Source organism: Bubalus kerabau, chromosome 17, assembly GCF_029407905.1.
Source record: "Bubalus kerabau isolate K-KA32 ecotype Philippines breed swamp buffalo chromosome 17, PCC_UOA_SB_1v2, whole genome shotgun sequence".
Taxonomy (NCBI): Eukaryota; Metazoa; Chordata; class Mammalia; order Artiodactyla; family Bovidae; genus Bubalus; species Bubalus kerabau.
Genome location: NC_073640.1, coordinates 57,816,689 through 57,832,275, shown reverse-complemented (window position 1 = coordinate 57,832,275; position 15,587 = coordinate 57,816,689). Strand labels below are relative to the sequence as shown.

At 51.8% G+C, this 15,587-nt stretch overlaps 1 protein-coding gene across 3 annotated transcripts in view; it reads left to right on the top strand.

Annotated features, from left to right (window-relative positions):
• The window catches only part of SLC8A2 (solute carrier family 8 member A2), a 29,303-nt gene extending 15,853 nt beyond the window's left edge, over positions 1-13,450 (top strand). The window contains exons 1-7 of one of the 3 annotated variants that reach the window (XM_055551558.1): positions 1,664-1,868; positions 3,080-3,183; positions 3,329-3,346; positions 4,750-4,874; positions 5,180-5,279; positions 9,649-9,927; positions 12,325-13,450. In XM_055551558.1, the coding sequence (XP_055407533.1) occupies positions 4,806-4,874; positions 5,180-5,279; positions 9,649-9,927; positions 12,325-12,701 (825 nt within the window). In that variant the 5' untranslated portion in view covers positions 1,664-1,868; positions 3,080-3,183; positions 3,329-3,346; positions 4,750-4,805 and the 3' untranslated portion in view covers positions 12,702-13,450. Of the gene's footprint in view, positions 1-1,663; positions 1,869-3,079; positions 3,184-3,328; positions 3,347-4,749; positions 4,875-5,179; positions 5,280-9,648; positions 9,928-12,324 lie in introns of those variants that run through there. The other 2 variants (XM_055551556.1, XM_055551557.1) reach the window with 2 other exon arrangements.
• The last annotated feature ends 2,137 nt before the right edge of the window (positions 13,451-15,587 follow it).

The window sequence follows — 15,587 nt, the reverse complement described above, 5'->3', positions numbered from 1 at the left end:
CATTGGAGAAGGAAATGGCAACCCACTCCAGTGTTCTTGCCTGGGACAGGGGAGCCTGGTGGGCTGCCGTCTATGGGGTCACACAGAGTCGGACACGACTGAAGTGACTTAGCAGCAGCAGCATATATATATTCTTTTTCAGATTATTTTCCATTATAGGTTATAACAAGATATTGAATATAGTTCCCTGTGCCATACAGTAAATTCTTGTTGCTTATCTATTTTCTATATAATGGTGTGTATCTGTTAATCCCGTACTGCTAAAGCTGCTTCCTTTGACCTCAGGAAGCCCCGCCCTCATTTAGCTCCCGTTCCTCTTGCTGTCCCCTGCCGGTTGGGCTTCTCCTCCTTTTGGGTCCCGAGCGGACACACTTGTCAGAGTGCCAACTGGTGCGCGTTGTCACTGGGTGTCAGGGGACCACGGCATGTCTGCAAGCGAATGAGTGGCAGAGGTGTGTGTATGTGTGTGTATCACCTTGTCAGCGTGTCAGCAGCTGTCTACGTGTCTGTGAGGAGCATGTGTCAGGAGACGACTCCACCTGGCTGCAGTGTTTCAGCACCACGGACAGCTCCCAACCCACTCCTAAGTTGGGGGGGGTGGGGGCTGCCATTCTTTCAACCAACAGAAACTTTAAAATGTCTTGAAACCGAGAGTGGGTGAAGGTGGAAGTGCACGTATGCCCCCTCGTGACTGTCTTGTGTGTCCATCTTTGCGTGTCACTGTGTCCTGGGAGTTCATGTGTTTAGATATGTCTGCATGGTTGAGACCCTTTTGCTTAGATTGTGTCGAGTTTGGCTGTTCCATTCTGTTCCATTCAGTCTCTCCGACACTGAGAGATGGAGATGGGGAGAGGAGAACATGGAGAGAAAGGCAGAGAGCCGGGGAGAGACTGAATAAACAGAGACGCCAGGAGGCGTAAAGAGTGAGGGGTAAGGAAGGAGACTCTACATGGAATCACAGCAGGGGTCTCACAGGTTGGCATTGTTGCCCAGGCTGTGGTGGAGGTGTTGTGCTAATTGGCATCTGGTTCCGTGCGATTTTGCCACTGCATAGGGAATGGCTGCGGGGTATGATGGTGTGTGGGCGTGGGCGGTGTGATTGGCTCTGCTTCCTCTGCTGGGTGACTGTGTGGGCTGGGTGTTTGTGTTTCTGGGTTCTGGGGCCAGGCCTTGTGGTTTCTACAGCTGAGATAGCTGCTGGTGGCAGAGCTGTGGGTTATTGTGGGCTTGTGGGTCTTCATAATTGAGGGGGGGGTCTGTTGTGTACCTGAAGGGGATGGATGACTTCTGGCTGTTTCTCCCCTCCCATTCTCTGGTTACTATGGCAGCCGGGATGCTGAGAAAATCAGTTAGTGCTCAGTTACCCCTCCGAATGAAGACAAGGGGCAGGAAGTTGAGGGTCTTCCAGGCTGAAGAATTTGAGTTAACAGCTGTCTATGCAGGTCACACTATATGCCAGGCACTATTCTGGGCATTGGAGATACAGTAAAGAACATAAATGAATAAAGATCGCTGCCTTGGAGGAACTTATATCTTAACGTGGAGAGGCAAATGGCAAACAACAAACAAGAAAAACCCAGCTGGTGGTGTGTTAGAAGATGATTTGAAACAACAAAGATGTGGAGCATGGGAAGGGGGCCAAGGGTGCTGGGGTAGGTCCAGGCATGAATTTCAGTATTAAAGAAGGTGGAGGGAGTGGGTCTCATTGAGAAAGAAGGTAAAGTTTGAACAGAGAACTGGAGGAATTGAGGGAACGAGCATGGGAGAACAGTGTTCTCAGTGGAAGGAACAGCCAGTGCAAAGACCCTGAGGCACAAGCAGGCTTGTTATTACGTTCTCAACACACTGAGGAGGCCAGTGTTGCTGGGGTGGGTGTGTGAGGGGAGAGGGATGGGAGGCCAGGAGGGGAATGAGGGCTAGATTTCAGGGGGCCTTGTGAGCCATTCTCGGGACTTTGGCTTTTATTCTTTGTGAGATGGAAACTGTGAATTTTTCTTTAGGGGGGTTTTGTTGTTGTTTGTTTTTTTTGGTGGTGCTAGGTCTTCATTGTTGCACAAGGCTCAGTTCCCCGTGGCATGTGTGGAATCCTCCCAGGCCAGGGATCAAACCCGTGTTTCCTGCATTGGCAGGTGGACTCACACAGGGAGGTCTGTGTGAATGTTTTGAGCAGAGGAAGCACCCAGTTTAACTTTGGTTTTATCAGGATCCCTCAGGTTGATAGGAGAAGGCAATGGCACCCCACTCCAGTACTCTTGCCTGGAAAATCCCATGGATGGAGGAGCCTGGTAGGCTGCAGTCCATGGGGTTGCTAAGAGTTGGACACGACTGAGTGACTTCACTTTCACTTTTTACTTTCATGCATTGGAGAAGGAAATGGCAACCCACTCCCGTGTTCTTGCCTGGAGAATCCCAGGGATGGGGGAGCCTGGTGGGCTGCCGTCTATGGGGTCACACAGAGTCGGACACGACTGAAGTGACTTAGCAGCAGTAGCAGTCAGGTTGATACTTATTTTGAGTTTTTTTAATTTATTCTTTTTGTTTTGGCCACACCATACCACATGTGGGATCTTAGTTCCCAACCAGGGATCGAACCTGTGCCTGCTGCATTGGAAGTGCAGAATCTTAACCACCGGACCACGAGGGAGGTCCTCAGGTCGATATTTAATACAAACTCGGCAAAGATCCAACTCATTGGAAAAGACCCTGTTGCTGGAAAGATTGAGGACAGGAGAAGGAGGTGACAGAGGGTGAGATGATTGGATGGCATCATCGACTCAATGGACATGAATTTGAGCAAACTCTGGGAGATAGTGGAGGACAGGGAAGCCTGGCATGCTGCAGTCCGTGGGTCGCAGAGTCGGACCCGACTGAGCAACTGAACAGTAATAGCGGCTTCTTCAGATGTTTCTGAGCTTGTCTCTGTCAAATGGGGATAAGCAGAGAACCTTCCCCACAGGGTGGTGTGAGGATGAAATGAGATTACAGAGCCTGAGCCCAAGAAACTGATTGGCTAATGGGCGAGTTATTGGTGAGTCATGGGCAGGGGGCCTTATGCTGGGGATTCTGCCTCTCCCTTCAGGAAAACTCTTCAGGTGAAGATAGTTGATGACGAGGAATATGAGAAAAAGGATAATTTCTTCATCGAGCTGGGCCAGCCACAGTGGCTTAAACGAGGGATTTCAGGTGAGGGGTAATGGGTGGGCTGTGGGAGAGGTAAAGGGTCCAGGGTGGGGGGACCTTTGGAGGTTCAGTTGTGGCCCCTTCAAGTTCATGGATCTGAGCTTCCCAGAGAAGATCTCACCTTCTCCCTGTCTCTGTCTCTCCCCAGCTCTGCTACTCAACCAAGGTGAGTGGAGTTACTTCTGGTCTTTGGGAGAGGGGGTCACTGGAGGGAGGGTCTTGGGAGCGGGTCAGGCCTCAAACTCCCCTCCAGATCAGGTTTGAGGCAGATTGCAGGTGCGATCAATTTGGTGGGACCAGTGTGAAATTGGGGTGACAGAGGCTTGAAGGCCAAGATCATGTTTTGTTTGTAGTTAAGATGGGGAAGAAAGTACGTCATAGAATCTGATGTGGGTTTGTGGTGGCGTCAGAGGGAATCAGGTTTGGGGTCGAATAGAACTGGGTTGGGGTTGGGGTCTGGGATCAGTATTAGGACTGGGTCAAATCCCAGGGATGGGGGAGCCTGGTGGGCCGCCGACTATGGGGTCACACAAAGTCGGACACGACTGAAGCAACTTAGCAGCAGCAGCAGCAAAGCTAAAATTAAGACGGAGATTGGCTTCTGGGTTTGTGATGGGATCTGATTAGAACTGGGGCCAGATTGAGGTCAAAGCTAAGTTTGGAATTTGAGGTGAGTTTGAAGGATTTGAGGGTAGAGCTGGGGCCAAGGTGAGAAATTTGGGGTGAGAGTTGGGACTAGGGTCAGGGGCTTGGAGATAGTGACTGAGTAGTTTTGGAGTTGAGATCAGAATTGAGGTTGGGGGTTAAGATTAGGGATAGGCTGAAGGTTGTATTAGTTAGGATAAGTAATACAAGCTGCTGTAAGAAGTAAGCCCACAAATCCCAATAGCTTAACACAATCAAAGTCATTTCTCACTCAAGCATAGTTTTGAGAATGTTCTTGGTTGGTGGGTGGCTTTCTTTTGAGACCTAGGATTGGGTCAGTGCTGGGCTTGGAGCAAAGGGTCAGTATAATCTATTTATATATATATAATCTATTTAATCAATATAAATCTATTTTACATATCAATATAAATTTATATAAATAGATAATATATTTTCTATTATATATATATAATTATATAAAACCTCTTCCACAGGGTGGTAATGATAATGGCAGTGATCATAATAAACTAACATTTTTTAATTATTGTGTACCAGGCACTGTTCTAAGCCCTTCACATGAATTAACTTCTTTAATGCTCGTAACCACCTTATGAGGTCGGTAGTTATTGTACCTATTTTGTAGATATGAACACTGAGGCACAGTGAGACTAAGGCACTGCCCATGGTCACACAGCCCCTCTACTATATGAACCTCAGAGTCCACCAACCGAACTTCATGGACCAGGGTGTGGAAGCTGGGCCTCTGGTTGGGGAAAGTGGTGGTCAGATGGGATGTAGGGATAGGCTGAGGAAGCCTTACCAAGGAGGCATCCCAGAGAAGAGCAGTGTTTTCTTTTGGACGGGAAGAGGTAGTGAAGGCATCGAGGGTGCCCTGGAGTCTCACTCCCACCCCTCATGCTGCAGGGGACGGGGACAGGAAACTGACGGCTGAGGAGGAAGAGGCTCGGAGGATAGCAGAAATGGGCAAGCCGGTTCTCGGGGAAAACTGTCGACTGGAGGTCATCATTGAGGAGTCATATGATTTTAAGGTGATTTTCTGGGGGCCCACTTTCCTGGAGTCTTGCCTGGATCATTTCCTTGGGGATAGTCCAAGAGGGGATCAACTATGAGGGTCACAGGGAGGGGCACCCAAGGTCTGAGGGCACCCTCCACGTTCCTCTGTTAGCACCATGGACAGCACACGCCTCCCTTGTCCCTTCTTGCTAGTAGAACCCAGCTATGGAAAGTTGAGGATCCCTGAGCATGGGGTGTGAGCCTCCATTCCCAGGACCCCTCATGGAGCTGCCCTAAGGTGGTCATGGACCATGGTCTCTCCCCACCCTCTCATCCCCAGAATACGGTGGATAAACTCATCAAGAAAACGAACTTGGCTTTGGTGATTGGGACTCATTCGTGGAGAGAGCAGTTTTTAGAGGCAATTACGGTGAGCGCAGGTAAGTGGGGAGGGAGGAGAGAGGAAGAAGAGAGGGATGAAGAGACAGAGACCGACAGAAAAAGAGAAATAAAAAGGAGAAGGGAAGAGGGACAAGGGGAAAAGATCAGAGAGAAGACAGGAGAGACACAGGGAAACGCAAAGAAAAAGACCAAGATAAAGACAGACAAAGGAAAAGATAGGGAATGAATACAAATAGGAGAGACAGACACATAGAAAAGCACAGAGAATCCCGAGGAAGGACAGAGACGCAGAGACATCTTCCAGATACATGAAAGATGTAGAGAATGAGGAGGCAGAAGGCCAGAGAGAGAGACAGAAAGTTTGCACAGACAGGATCAGAGGTGGAGCGCTGTGGGAAGGAGGAGTCCCAGCCTGGGCTTTCTCCTGGCATTCAGGCAATTGGAGGGTGGAAACAGGTTAAATGGTGTGGCCTCCCCTACTGGGCCTGGGCTCCTCTGTTACCATGGAGACGGTCACCAGGGCACCCAACTCTCCCACCCCAGTGGGTCTCACCTCTTAGGCCTCCAAAGGCCCACACTGCCTCCCTGTGGCCAGATGTATGATGACATGGATTCACAGGCTATCTTGGAAACCCTTTGTGAAAGAGATTGGGGAAACTGAGGCCCAGAGACATAGGAGGGACTGGCCTGAAGTCCCACAGGGAATCCAGAAAGGGCCAGGGTGGAACTCAGGACTTCTGTCCCTTGCACAGCATCAGGTTTTCTCCAAGGAGGCCAACCCTGGTGGAAAATAAACACACACAAGGAACTGTGGTCAGAAAGAAACTGGTTGGTGGGATCAGAATAAGCCAGGGATCAGGGATGGAAAAGTACCAGATAGTGGTCCCAGAGACACCAGATTGGAAGCCTAATAGCAGGGAAGGGGCATCCCCCCTGAAGCCACATTCTTCTTTCAGCATCTATTTCTTTTATGTATATGTATCATCCATGAGTTTATTGTATTATACATTTATTTGCATTAGAATCAATCAGCTTTGAGTACCTAAATAGTACACTTGTTTTTGTTGTTTCTGTTCAGTTGCTAAGTTGTGTCCAACTCTTTGCAACCCCATGGACTGTAGCCCACCAGGCTCCTCTGTCCATGGGGTTTTCCAGGCAAGAATACTGGAGTGGGTTGCCATTTCCTTCTCCAGGGGATCTTCCTGACTCAGGGATTGAACCTGTGTCTCTTAGGTATCCTGCATCAGCAGGCAAGTTTTTTTACTAGCACCACCTGGGAAGGGATTCTCTGGCCCCTGTCGGATGTAGGGACATTGCTGGAGACAAAGAAATGCTCTTGGCAGCTTGGGTCCTGTTCTCACAGAGCTCACTGTCCAATGGGAGAGACAGACCTGTCACAAGAGAATGACGAGCCAGAGTGGGCAGGCCTAGGTTGGGGGAGCCCAGACCAAGTGTCTGACCCAGCTTGAAGGTCAAGGAGGGCTTCCTGGAGGAGGAGACTTCTGATCTGAGTTTTCAAATAGGAATAGGAGTTGGCCAGGAAGAGAGTGCCAGGTGGAGGGAAGTGTTGCGTATGGAAATGTGGGAGATTATGGCACATTTGGGGACGGTGACTGGTTTCAGGCATGAAGAAGAGGACTGGGATTAGGTTGGAGGTGAGCAGGGTCCAGACCCCAAAGGCCTTAGAGGCCACATGAGGGGGCTTGGGTGTCATTTTAGATGCAATGGGGAGCCATGGAATGTTTTAAATGAGGGAAGCTTCTGGAGAGAGAGAGCCTATGGAAGGAAGTGGGAGAGGGTGGGAGCGGGTATGAGCTGAGGCTGTCAAAACTGGCAGGAGAGACTTCCCTGGTGGTCCAGGGGTTAAGACTCCAGGCTCCCAATGCAGGGGGCACGGGTTCCATCCCTGGTTGGGGAACTAAGATCCCATATGCTACACGATCAAATAAATAAGTAAATAAAATAAAATAAAACTGGCAGGAGATGGGTCAGGCAAGGTTTCAGAGGATGTGGCAAGCAATTTGAGCTTCAAGAACAGTGGGAAGCCAGAACACTGTCTCTAGGGACGTAGTGAACATAAGAAGGCTCATAAAACTGAAACTGTGGACATGAGATGGTGGTCATGGAGGCCACAGGTCTATAGAAAGCAGGTGATTAGAGGAAGTAGCGATAATAATAACAGTAACAATAATCACTATGATGATGATAATGATGAAGATGGGTTGAGTGTCAGGCAGCTTTGAAGTCCATTTCCTGTGGGAACTCATTTAATGAGTGTCCCCAGAGTATCCAGGTTTGGGCTTGATCATTTTGTACTTTGTTCCGCAAATGGCTTTTGGTTCCTCATGTGAACACAAAGCATTCTGGTTCTCGCTTCCTTGGGAGATGAATCATGTCCCACCTTGTGCTTAGAGGAGCTTTTGTATTTCCTTTACCTCCCATTCTCGGTGGAATGTTCTTTGCAGGCTGGACTTGGTTTTGAGCATCTTTGAATCCCCCCAGGCACTGGAAAAGGCCTCAACAGCAATGGCCAGGACAATAACAATCACAGGGGAGATGTGCCAGGTCCCATGGAGACATCACAGGGCCTGACTCATGCAATCATCACAGCCTTCTTGAGGCAGGTCCAATTATTGCTTCCATTTCTCAAATAGCTATTTGGAGGCTCAGGGAGGTTAGGACACTGATTCAAGATCACACAGCGAATCCAGCATTTGATACCAAAACGTCAGATCCAGAACCACAGCATACTCATAAAGCTCCCTCTAGATGAGAGGTGCTGGAGAAGTAAGCAGAGACCAGAGCCTGTGGGTACTGGAAGTGTGGGAGTGTGGGCCTGGGTCTGAGAGCAATGGGGAGCTAAGGCAGGACTTGGAGCAGGGAAGAGGGAAGCCCCCAAAGATGCAATGATAGCAGCCCCCTCCTTCCTAAGAGTGTGTCCTTCCTGCTCCAGCCTGAGCCATGTGGTGAGTTAGGGATTCATTCAGTGACAGACAAGAGAAAACGTAACCATAAGTGGCTTAAGTACACTAGTTTATCTCTCACATGGAACAACAACAACAAAAATCTGTAGGAGGCAATAAAAAGTTAGCAGCAGCCTAGTAATGTTCGTTAAAGGCCCAGGCTCCTTCTTTCTTTCTCTCTCCCATTCTCAGCTGTTGCCCTCATGGTTGCAAGATGGCTGCTGTACCTCCAGGTAACAAGTCCATATTCCAGGCAGGAAAAAAAAAAGGCAAGGAAAATAGAAAGGAGCAGAGTGCCTGTTGCATTTGCGTTTCCAGTTTTAACTTCCAATTCCATTTTACTTATTTTATTTAAGCCACGTGGCTCTGTGATCCAGAAAAGTAGGAAAAGGATATATGATCCAAATCTACCAGTCTCTCTCTGCCTCCATGGCCACCAGCTGTCCTCTGCTCCTTGACATTCCAAGGAGCCAGTGGGTGAGACCATGGAAAGTGGCTTCATAACCTGGTGGCTGGTCTTTTATCCCCTTGCTCTGAGCTGCTGGTCAGGGGTTACAGTGTTTCTTATCAGTACCCCTCCAGATGTAATTCTTGGCACACTCAAGTGGGTTCATTGCTTCTCATTCATTGCTTTCCGCTTATCTGTTTCGGGTGAGCATAGGAAAACATTTCATCTGCACTTTCCCATTACACAAATCACAGGTCAAAAGCGGGTTAAATTCGGTCACCATAGGTGACACAAACAACTCTAAGGATGAGGCACCTTTTACAAAACTCAGAAAACACGCCCATGATAACAGTGCCCCTATCGGGAAAGCGAGAGCTTTCCAGAACCCTCTGTTTATGTCTCTTGGCCAGACTGGGTCACATGGCCCTTGCTGCAAGGGATTCTGGGAAGCAAGTGTTTAGCTGAGGACATGACTGCCGCTGGCTGCACGGAATTCTGGGAACGTGAATATTTATATCCGAGGACAGCACTGTTGATAGCCTCAAGGGATTCTGGGGAACTGACTAATGTTAGCTGGGTACAGGGTTCGCTCTAGGTGCAGAGGATTCTGGGAAAGTGAGCACCTTTAGCTGAGCATGTGGCTACCATCAGCTGTGATGAATCAGAGGAAGTGAATATTTCCAGGTGCAGACATGATTGCCAGTGACCATAAAACCTTCTGGGAAAAGCCGTATATTTAGCTAGGGATCTGGCCACCCCTAGCAGAAGGGATCCTGGGAAACTGGATATTTTTAGCTGGGCACACGGCCTCTAGCTTCAGATGATTCTGGGAAAGTGAATATTTTTACCTGGGCCCAGACAGTCTCCTAGCTTCAAGGGATTCTGGGAAAGTAATTTGTCTGGGAGTGAGACTGTCTGGGAGTTGAGCAGAAGGGGGGCTCTGTAGGCGAGGAAGGAGGCACGAGAGTGTGCCCCAGCTGGGTCGTATGCCCACAGGGGACGAGGAGGAGGAGGAAGACGGGTCCCGGGAGGAGCGGCTGCCTTCATGCTTTGACTACGTCATGCACTTCCTGACGGTGTTCTGGAAGGTTCTGTTTGCCTGCGTGCCCCCCACCGAGTACTGCCACGGCTGGGCCTGCTTCGGCGTCTGCATCTTGGTCATCGGGCTGCTCACCGCCCTCATTGGGGACCTCGCTTCCCACTTCGGCTGCACCGTTGGCCTCAAGGACTCTGTCAACGCTGTTGTCTTTGTGGCCCTGGGCACCTCCATCCCCGGTAACCTCTCGGGAGACCACTTGTTGGGGGAGGGTCTCAGAGAAGCCAGGCAGGTGGAGGAGCCTAGGAGAAAGGTCCTGCAGAAATAAGGTGGTAGAATCACACAGAACCAAGTCTGGTGGGTCCCTTAGAAATAGGAAGGTGGGTATAATAGAATCTAGGTGGGGGGAGCCCATGGATTCAATCTGTTGTTATTTAGTCACTAAGTTGAGTCTGACTTTTTGTGACCCCATGGACTGTAGCCTGCCAGGCTCCTCTATGGGATTTCCCAAGCAAGAACACTGGAGTGTGTTGCCATTACCTTCTCCAAGGGATCTTCCTGGCCCATTGGATCCACATCTCATGCACTGGCAGGTGGATTTTTTTTAAACCACTGAGCCATGTAACTTGAATTCTCCCTGAAAGCAACCAGGTGGAATGTCCCATAGAAGTAAGGTGGTAGGAAATGGTAGAAACCAGATGATGGATTTTATCAGAAGAAAGTGGCAGGACATTGAAGAGACAGTGTTGGAAGGGGAGGGGCATAGAAAGAAGGTGGGGACTTCGTAGAAACCATGCAATGAGTTCCATAGTTCCATAGAAACAAGATATTAATATTCACCTCCCCTCCCCCTGCCAAGGAACCAGATGGGAGAGTCCATGGACCTCTGTTCCTGGGCATGATCAGAACCAGGCCACCAGGCTTTAACCAGGCCAGTTAAAGCCATCAAAGCTTCAATTAAGATAAGGGGCCCAGCAGAAACCAGATATGGGAGGAAATGCCATAGAAAGAAGACTCAGAGACGACAGCATATATTCTACTGAATCACCATGGCCAGGAATCTCTTCTTTCCCCCAAGTCTGAGGGAGGGTCCCTGAGAAACCAGGCCGCACGGACAAATTCCTACAGGAGAGAGAAGACTAAGCTCGGAGCCTCACAGCTTTCTTTTCCTCATCATCAAATGCATTCACCAGCCAGGTGGTGGCGCTGTAGGCCCAGAAAGCAGGTGGTGGGGCCTGCAGAAAGCCACCACGGTGAACGGTTCTGAGGCCTGCCCTCCACTCAAGAGACCTGCGAACTTAGCAAGCTATCTAGAAATGGGTGGAGGCCAGAGCAGCGAAGCTGTAGGCTCGACAGAAGCCAAGCAGGGAACTGATGGGCAAGTGGTGCCGGGTGGGTGGGGCCTGACATTTGTCCAGGCAGGTGGTAATGGGGTGACCGGGCCTGTGGAAACAGGCAGGAGGAGGTTCATGGGAAACAGGTAGTGATTCCCATCGAAAGCAGGCAGCGAGTCCCAGAGAAAGTAGGCAGCGGGCCCCACAGAACAGAGTGGTTTCCACAACAATATAGTAGTGTGTCCCACACAAAGTAGACTGAGTTCTACAGAAGGCAGGCAACAAATCCCACAGAAAGCAGGCAGCAAGTCCCATATAAAGCAAGCAGCAGAGCCCATAGCAATATAGACTATGGTGGGGAATAACAGAAACTAGGCAGGGGACCCCATTGATTCAATGCGTCAACTGAGGCAAATAATGAGATGTCCCATACAGGCGGTGGGAAATGGTAAAAACCAGATGATAGATTCCATACAAAGAATGTGGCAGGGCATTGGAGAGACAGGTGATGGGAGAGGGTTTCATAGACTAAGGTGAGGACTTGACAGAAATCACATAGCGGGGCCCATAGAAGCGCTGAGTTCCAGACAATGGGCAGTGGATCCAGACATTGCATGCAGATATTGCAGACCAGTCCCTTAGAAAGCAGGCAGTGGATCCCCTAGAGACAGGTGATGAGTTCCAGAGAGCAGGTAGTGTATTCCATTGGATGTAGACACCTTCCATAACAAAGCAGGCAGCCGGGCCTATAGCCAGCAGGCACAGGTCTAGCAACTGACTTTGGGCTTCCCTGGTGGCTCAGATGGTAAAGAATCTGACCTCAATGCGGGAGACCCACGTTCGATCCCTGGGTGGAGAAGATCCCCTGGAGAAGGAAATGGCAACCTACTCCAGTTTTCTTACCTGGAGAGTCCCATGGGCAAGAGGAGCCTAGTGGGCTACAGTCCATGGGGGTCACAAAGAGGCAGTCCCACACGACTGAGTGACTAACACTTTCACTTTGCCCCCTGGGTGGGAGGGATCAAGAGCCCAGAGCCCCAGAAGAGGGAAATCGTCTGGTTTCTACCATTTCCCACCACTTTAGTTCTATGGGACATCCCATTGGTGGCTTTGGGGGCGAGGATTCAGTTGACATATTGAATCCATGGGGCGCTCTGCTGGAGCTCTGACCACGCTGGATCCTCGGGGTCAGCGGGGTGCTGGTGGGTCTATCTGGGAACCAGGTGACTGACGGATGCTTGCGATGGGGGGAGGGTGTCACCCGCTGAGCCCCCTCTGACCCTCGATGTCCCCGCCCCGCAGACACGTTCGCCAGCAAGGTGGCGGCGCTGCAGGACCAGTGCGCCGACGCGTCCATCGGCAACGTGACGGGCTCCAACGCCGTGAACGTGTTCCTGGGCCTGGGCGTGGCCTGGTCAGTGGCCGCCGTGTACTGGGCGGTGCAGGGCCGCCCCTTCGAGGTGCGCACCGGCACGCTGGCCTTCTCCGTCACGCTCTTCACCGTCTTCGCCTTCGTGGGCATCGCCGTGCTGCTCTACCGCCGCCGGCCGCACATCGGCGGCGAGCTGGGCGGCCCGCGCGGCCCCAAGCTCGCCACCACCGCGCTCTTCCTGGGCCTCTGGTTCCTTTACATCCTCTTCGCCAGCCTCGAGGCTTACTGCCACATCCGGGGCTTCTAGGGCCCTCCGCAGGGACTCCGCCTCCAGCCTCGAGAGACCGCTGCATCAGTTCTGGACTGCATCTCCCTGTCCTCCGGAGATGCAACCTCCTCTCCAGGGACTCGGCCGCCCTTCCCCCAGGGACGTGATCGCCCCCTCCCCACCGCCCCCACCCCGTCCTCCGTCCCCACTAACAGCCTTCACTCTTTCCCTCCGGAGCCTCCCCAGGTCCTCCTGCAAAGAACAGCTCCTGCAGTTACCTGCAGCTCCTGCCCCCATCCCTGTTCGTTACTGGCTATGTTCCTGGAGAAATTTCCACCTCGAGGCGCCCCCCACCCCGCCATAACCCTACCCCATCTGTGACCCTCTCGATCTCTCCCTTGAGACTGCCAGCCTTGCTCTATCCCATAAGTCCCCGGTCCTCAAGAGGAACACCCCCGCCTCCTTCCAGGAACCTGTGCCCCAGGACCTCAGAACTTAGCCCTCCCTGAGGGGCCCTTGAAGGAGGCCGATCCATCCTAGGATGTCACGGATCTCAGGCCTCCCCCCAACCCTCGGGGGCTCCGTCGGCCTGGGGGATAGGGGGACAGGTGGGTGCGTGCATGGGGGAGGGGACACACCGCCCTCCTCCCCCACCTCCGATTTCTCCACTCAGGCCCTTGGGAGGACGCTAATTCTCGAGGCTTGGAGAAGGGAGGGAAGGGGAGACGTTTGGGGTTTCAGAGCTGGAGGAGGCACACTTTGGACCTGTAACTTCTCACATTCCAGAGCCCCTACTTGCCTCCACTACCTCTGAGAGCCCAGCCATGCCTTGGAGGGGAGGGGGCCTGTGTGTGTGTGTATATAGTGTGTTTGGGGGAGGGGGGATGCGGGAGGGTGCATGACTTGGGGAAAAGGGGGGGGTGAAAGACTTTTCTTTTGAGAGGGCAGCAGACACCCCCAGCTGTGAGAAGCGGCTTTGGGAAGGAGGCCGGGGATCCACGGGAGTATATAGCCAATCTCCCCCGACAATCTAGAAGGCTCAATTTGCCCTCAGTGCCAGCCAATTCGGGCAGGACCCTCGAAGAGGAGACCGAGGGTCCCAGAGGACCAATGCTACAAGCCAGCAAATGCTGCCACATCTCTGCCTGAAGGGGAGCAGGGGTGGGTGGGAGGGTGGGACGGGGGTCCGGGGGTCTGGGCGGGTGTTTTTAACTTTGGAGGCCACCTATCTGTTGGCTGGCCATGTACATTTTCTTACTGTTGATGTTTCCTGCCCAAAGGACATACTTGGGGTGTGAGGAGTGCTGCCTACTTCTTGGGACCCCCCCTGCAACCCCCATAACACCTGCTTCCCACCGGTTTTTAGCGTCCTATCCTTCTGTTGTGCATCACCCCCAACATCCCAGACCTGTTGCGTACTCCCTTCTCTACTCCCAGCTCATCAGCACTAGTCGCTGTCTCTGTGATTTCTGTAAAAGTTGCCATAAAACTGAAATTATGCCTGGAAAAACGGCCTCCCCGTGGGAAGTTGGAATTCACGACGAGAGAGCTAATGAAGTCTTTAAGATTTGGGCAACTGGAAAATACACCAAGTAACCTGGGTTTTTCCATGTTCCCAGCATCCTCTGCAGGACAAGCCTGCTTGCACCAACCACTCTGAAGGTCCGCCCAGAGCTTCCCTTCGCCACGCCCCCACTTATTACCGGGAGCTTTACTAGCCACGCCCCCATCCTTCACCCAAGAGGTTCCCTGGCCACGCCCCCTCCACACAGGAGTTTCCCTGGCCACGCCCCCACCCATCACCCAAGCGCTTCCCTGGCCATGGCCCCATGCCACCCAGGAACTTTCCCTAGCCACGCTCCCACTCCCTCCACCACAAACTCTTCTACGTCATAGGGTATCCTGGGAACACAAAAGAGGAGGATCCTGCGTTGCCTGAGGAAGAGAGCTGGGGTTGATGGGGGTTTCCTAAAGAAATCAGGTAACTTTCTCAGAGGATTTGTGTGTGTGTGTGTGTGTGTCCCGATAAAGGGCACAGCCTGTTTAAAAGTGTCCAGCCTTGTGAGTTAATGACTGGTCGTCTTGCAAGTGGTTGAATCCTACAGGCAAGAATGGAGTGTGGACACGTGGGGAGTGGATCTGGGAGGGAGGGACTGGACAGTGTGAAGAATTTCCAGCCCAGAGAGTGAGGGCTTGGAGAGCCAAGTGGGGATAAGTACCAAGGACAGGCTTAGAGGATTCAGGTGAATTCATGACGAACGTGAGATGCCTGTGAGCCATCTAGAGGGTGAAGAGACATCCGGGAGACACCTTGAGCTCAGCCCAGGGAGCTGCACTTGAGAGAGATTTGGGATTTGTTGGCAAGGAGGTGTCACCAAGCCACAGGAGGGGGTGGGGCTGCCCTGGGGCCTGGGTAGCAGGAGAAGAAAGCAGAGCCTTGAGGACCCCTAACATCTAAGGGCCACATGGAAGCTGGGAGACCTGTCGAGGAGAAGAAGCCAGAGAAGTTGGTGGGAAACCAGGAGAGTGGGGCAACTGAAGCCAAGAGAAGTTTCTAGAATGAGGGCATGGTCAGCAGGACCCAAGGCCGTGAAGAAGTGGAGGAAAATGAGAGCTTAGAGGCTCCCCTTGGGTTTAGATCTTGATGTAAGCAGTTGAGGGGAGAATATGGGAGCAGAAGCAGACTGAAGAAGAGTGAGGAGTGGGTAGAAGGTGGGGAAACTGAGTCAGAGCATGTAGATCAGAGTTTGGAGAATCTTGAGAGAGAGTTTCTACAGGGAGTTATGGGCCTGAGAGGGCTTTTCCTGCAAGGTGGGAGGAGGTGTGGGGCAAGAGGGCACTGAAGGCAAGGGATCTGAAGCTGGCGAGAACAGTGCCAACAGCGGCGGGCGTTAAGGAGGGCCATGATGCTTGCACTGTGCTGGG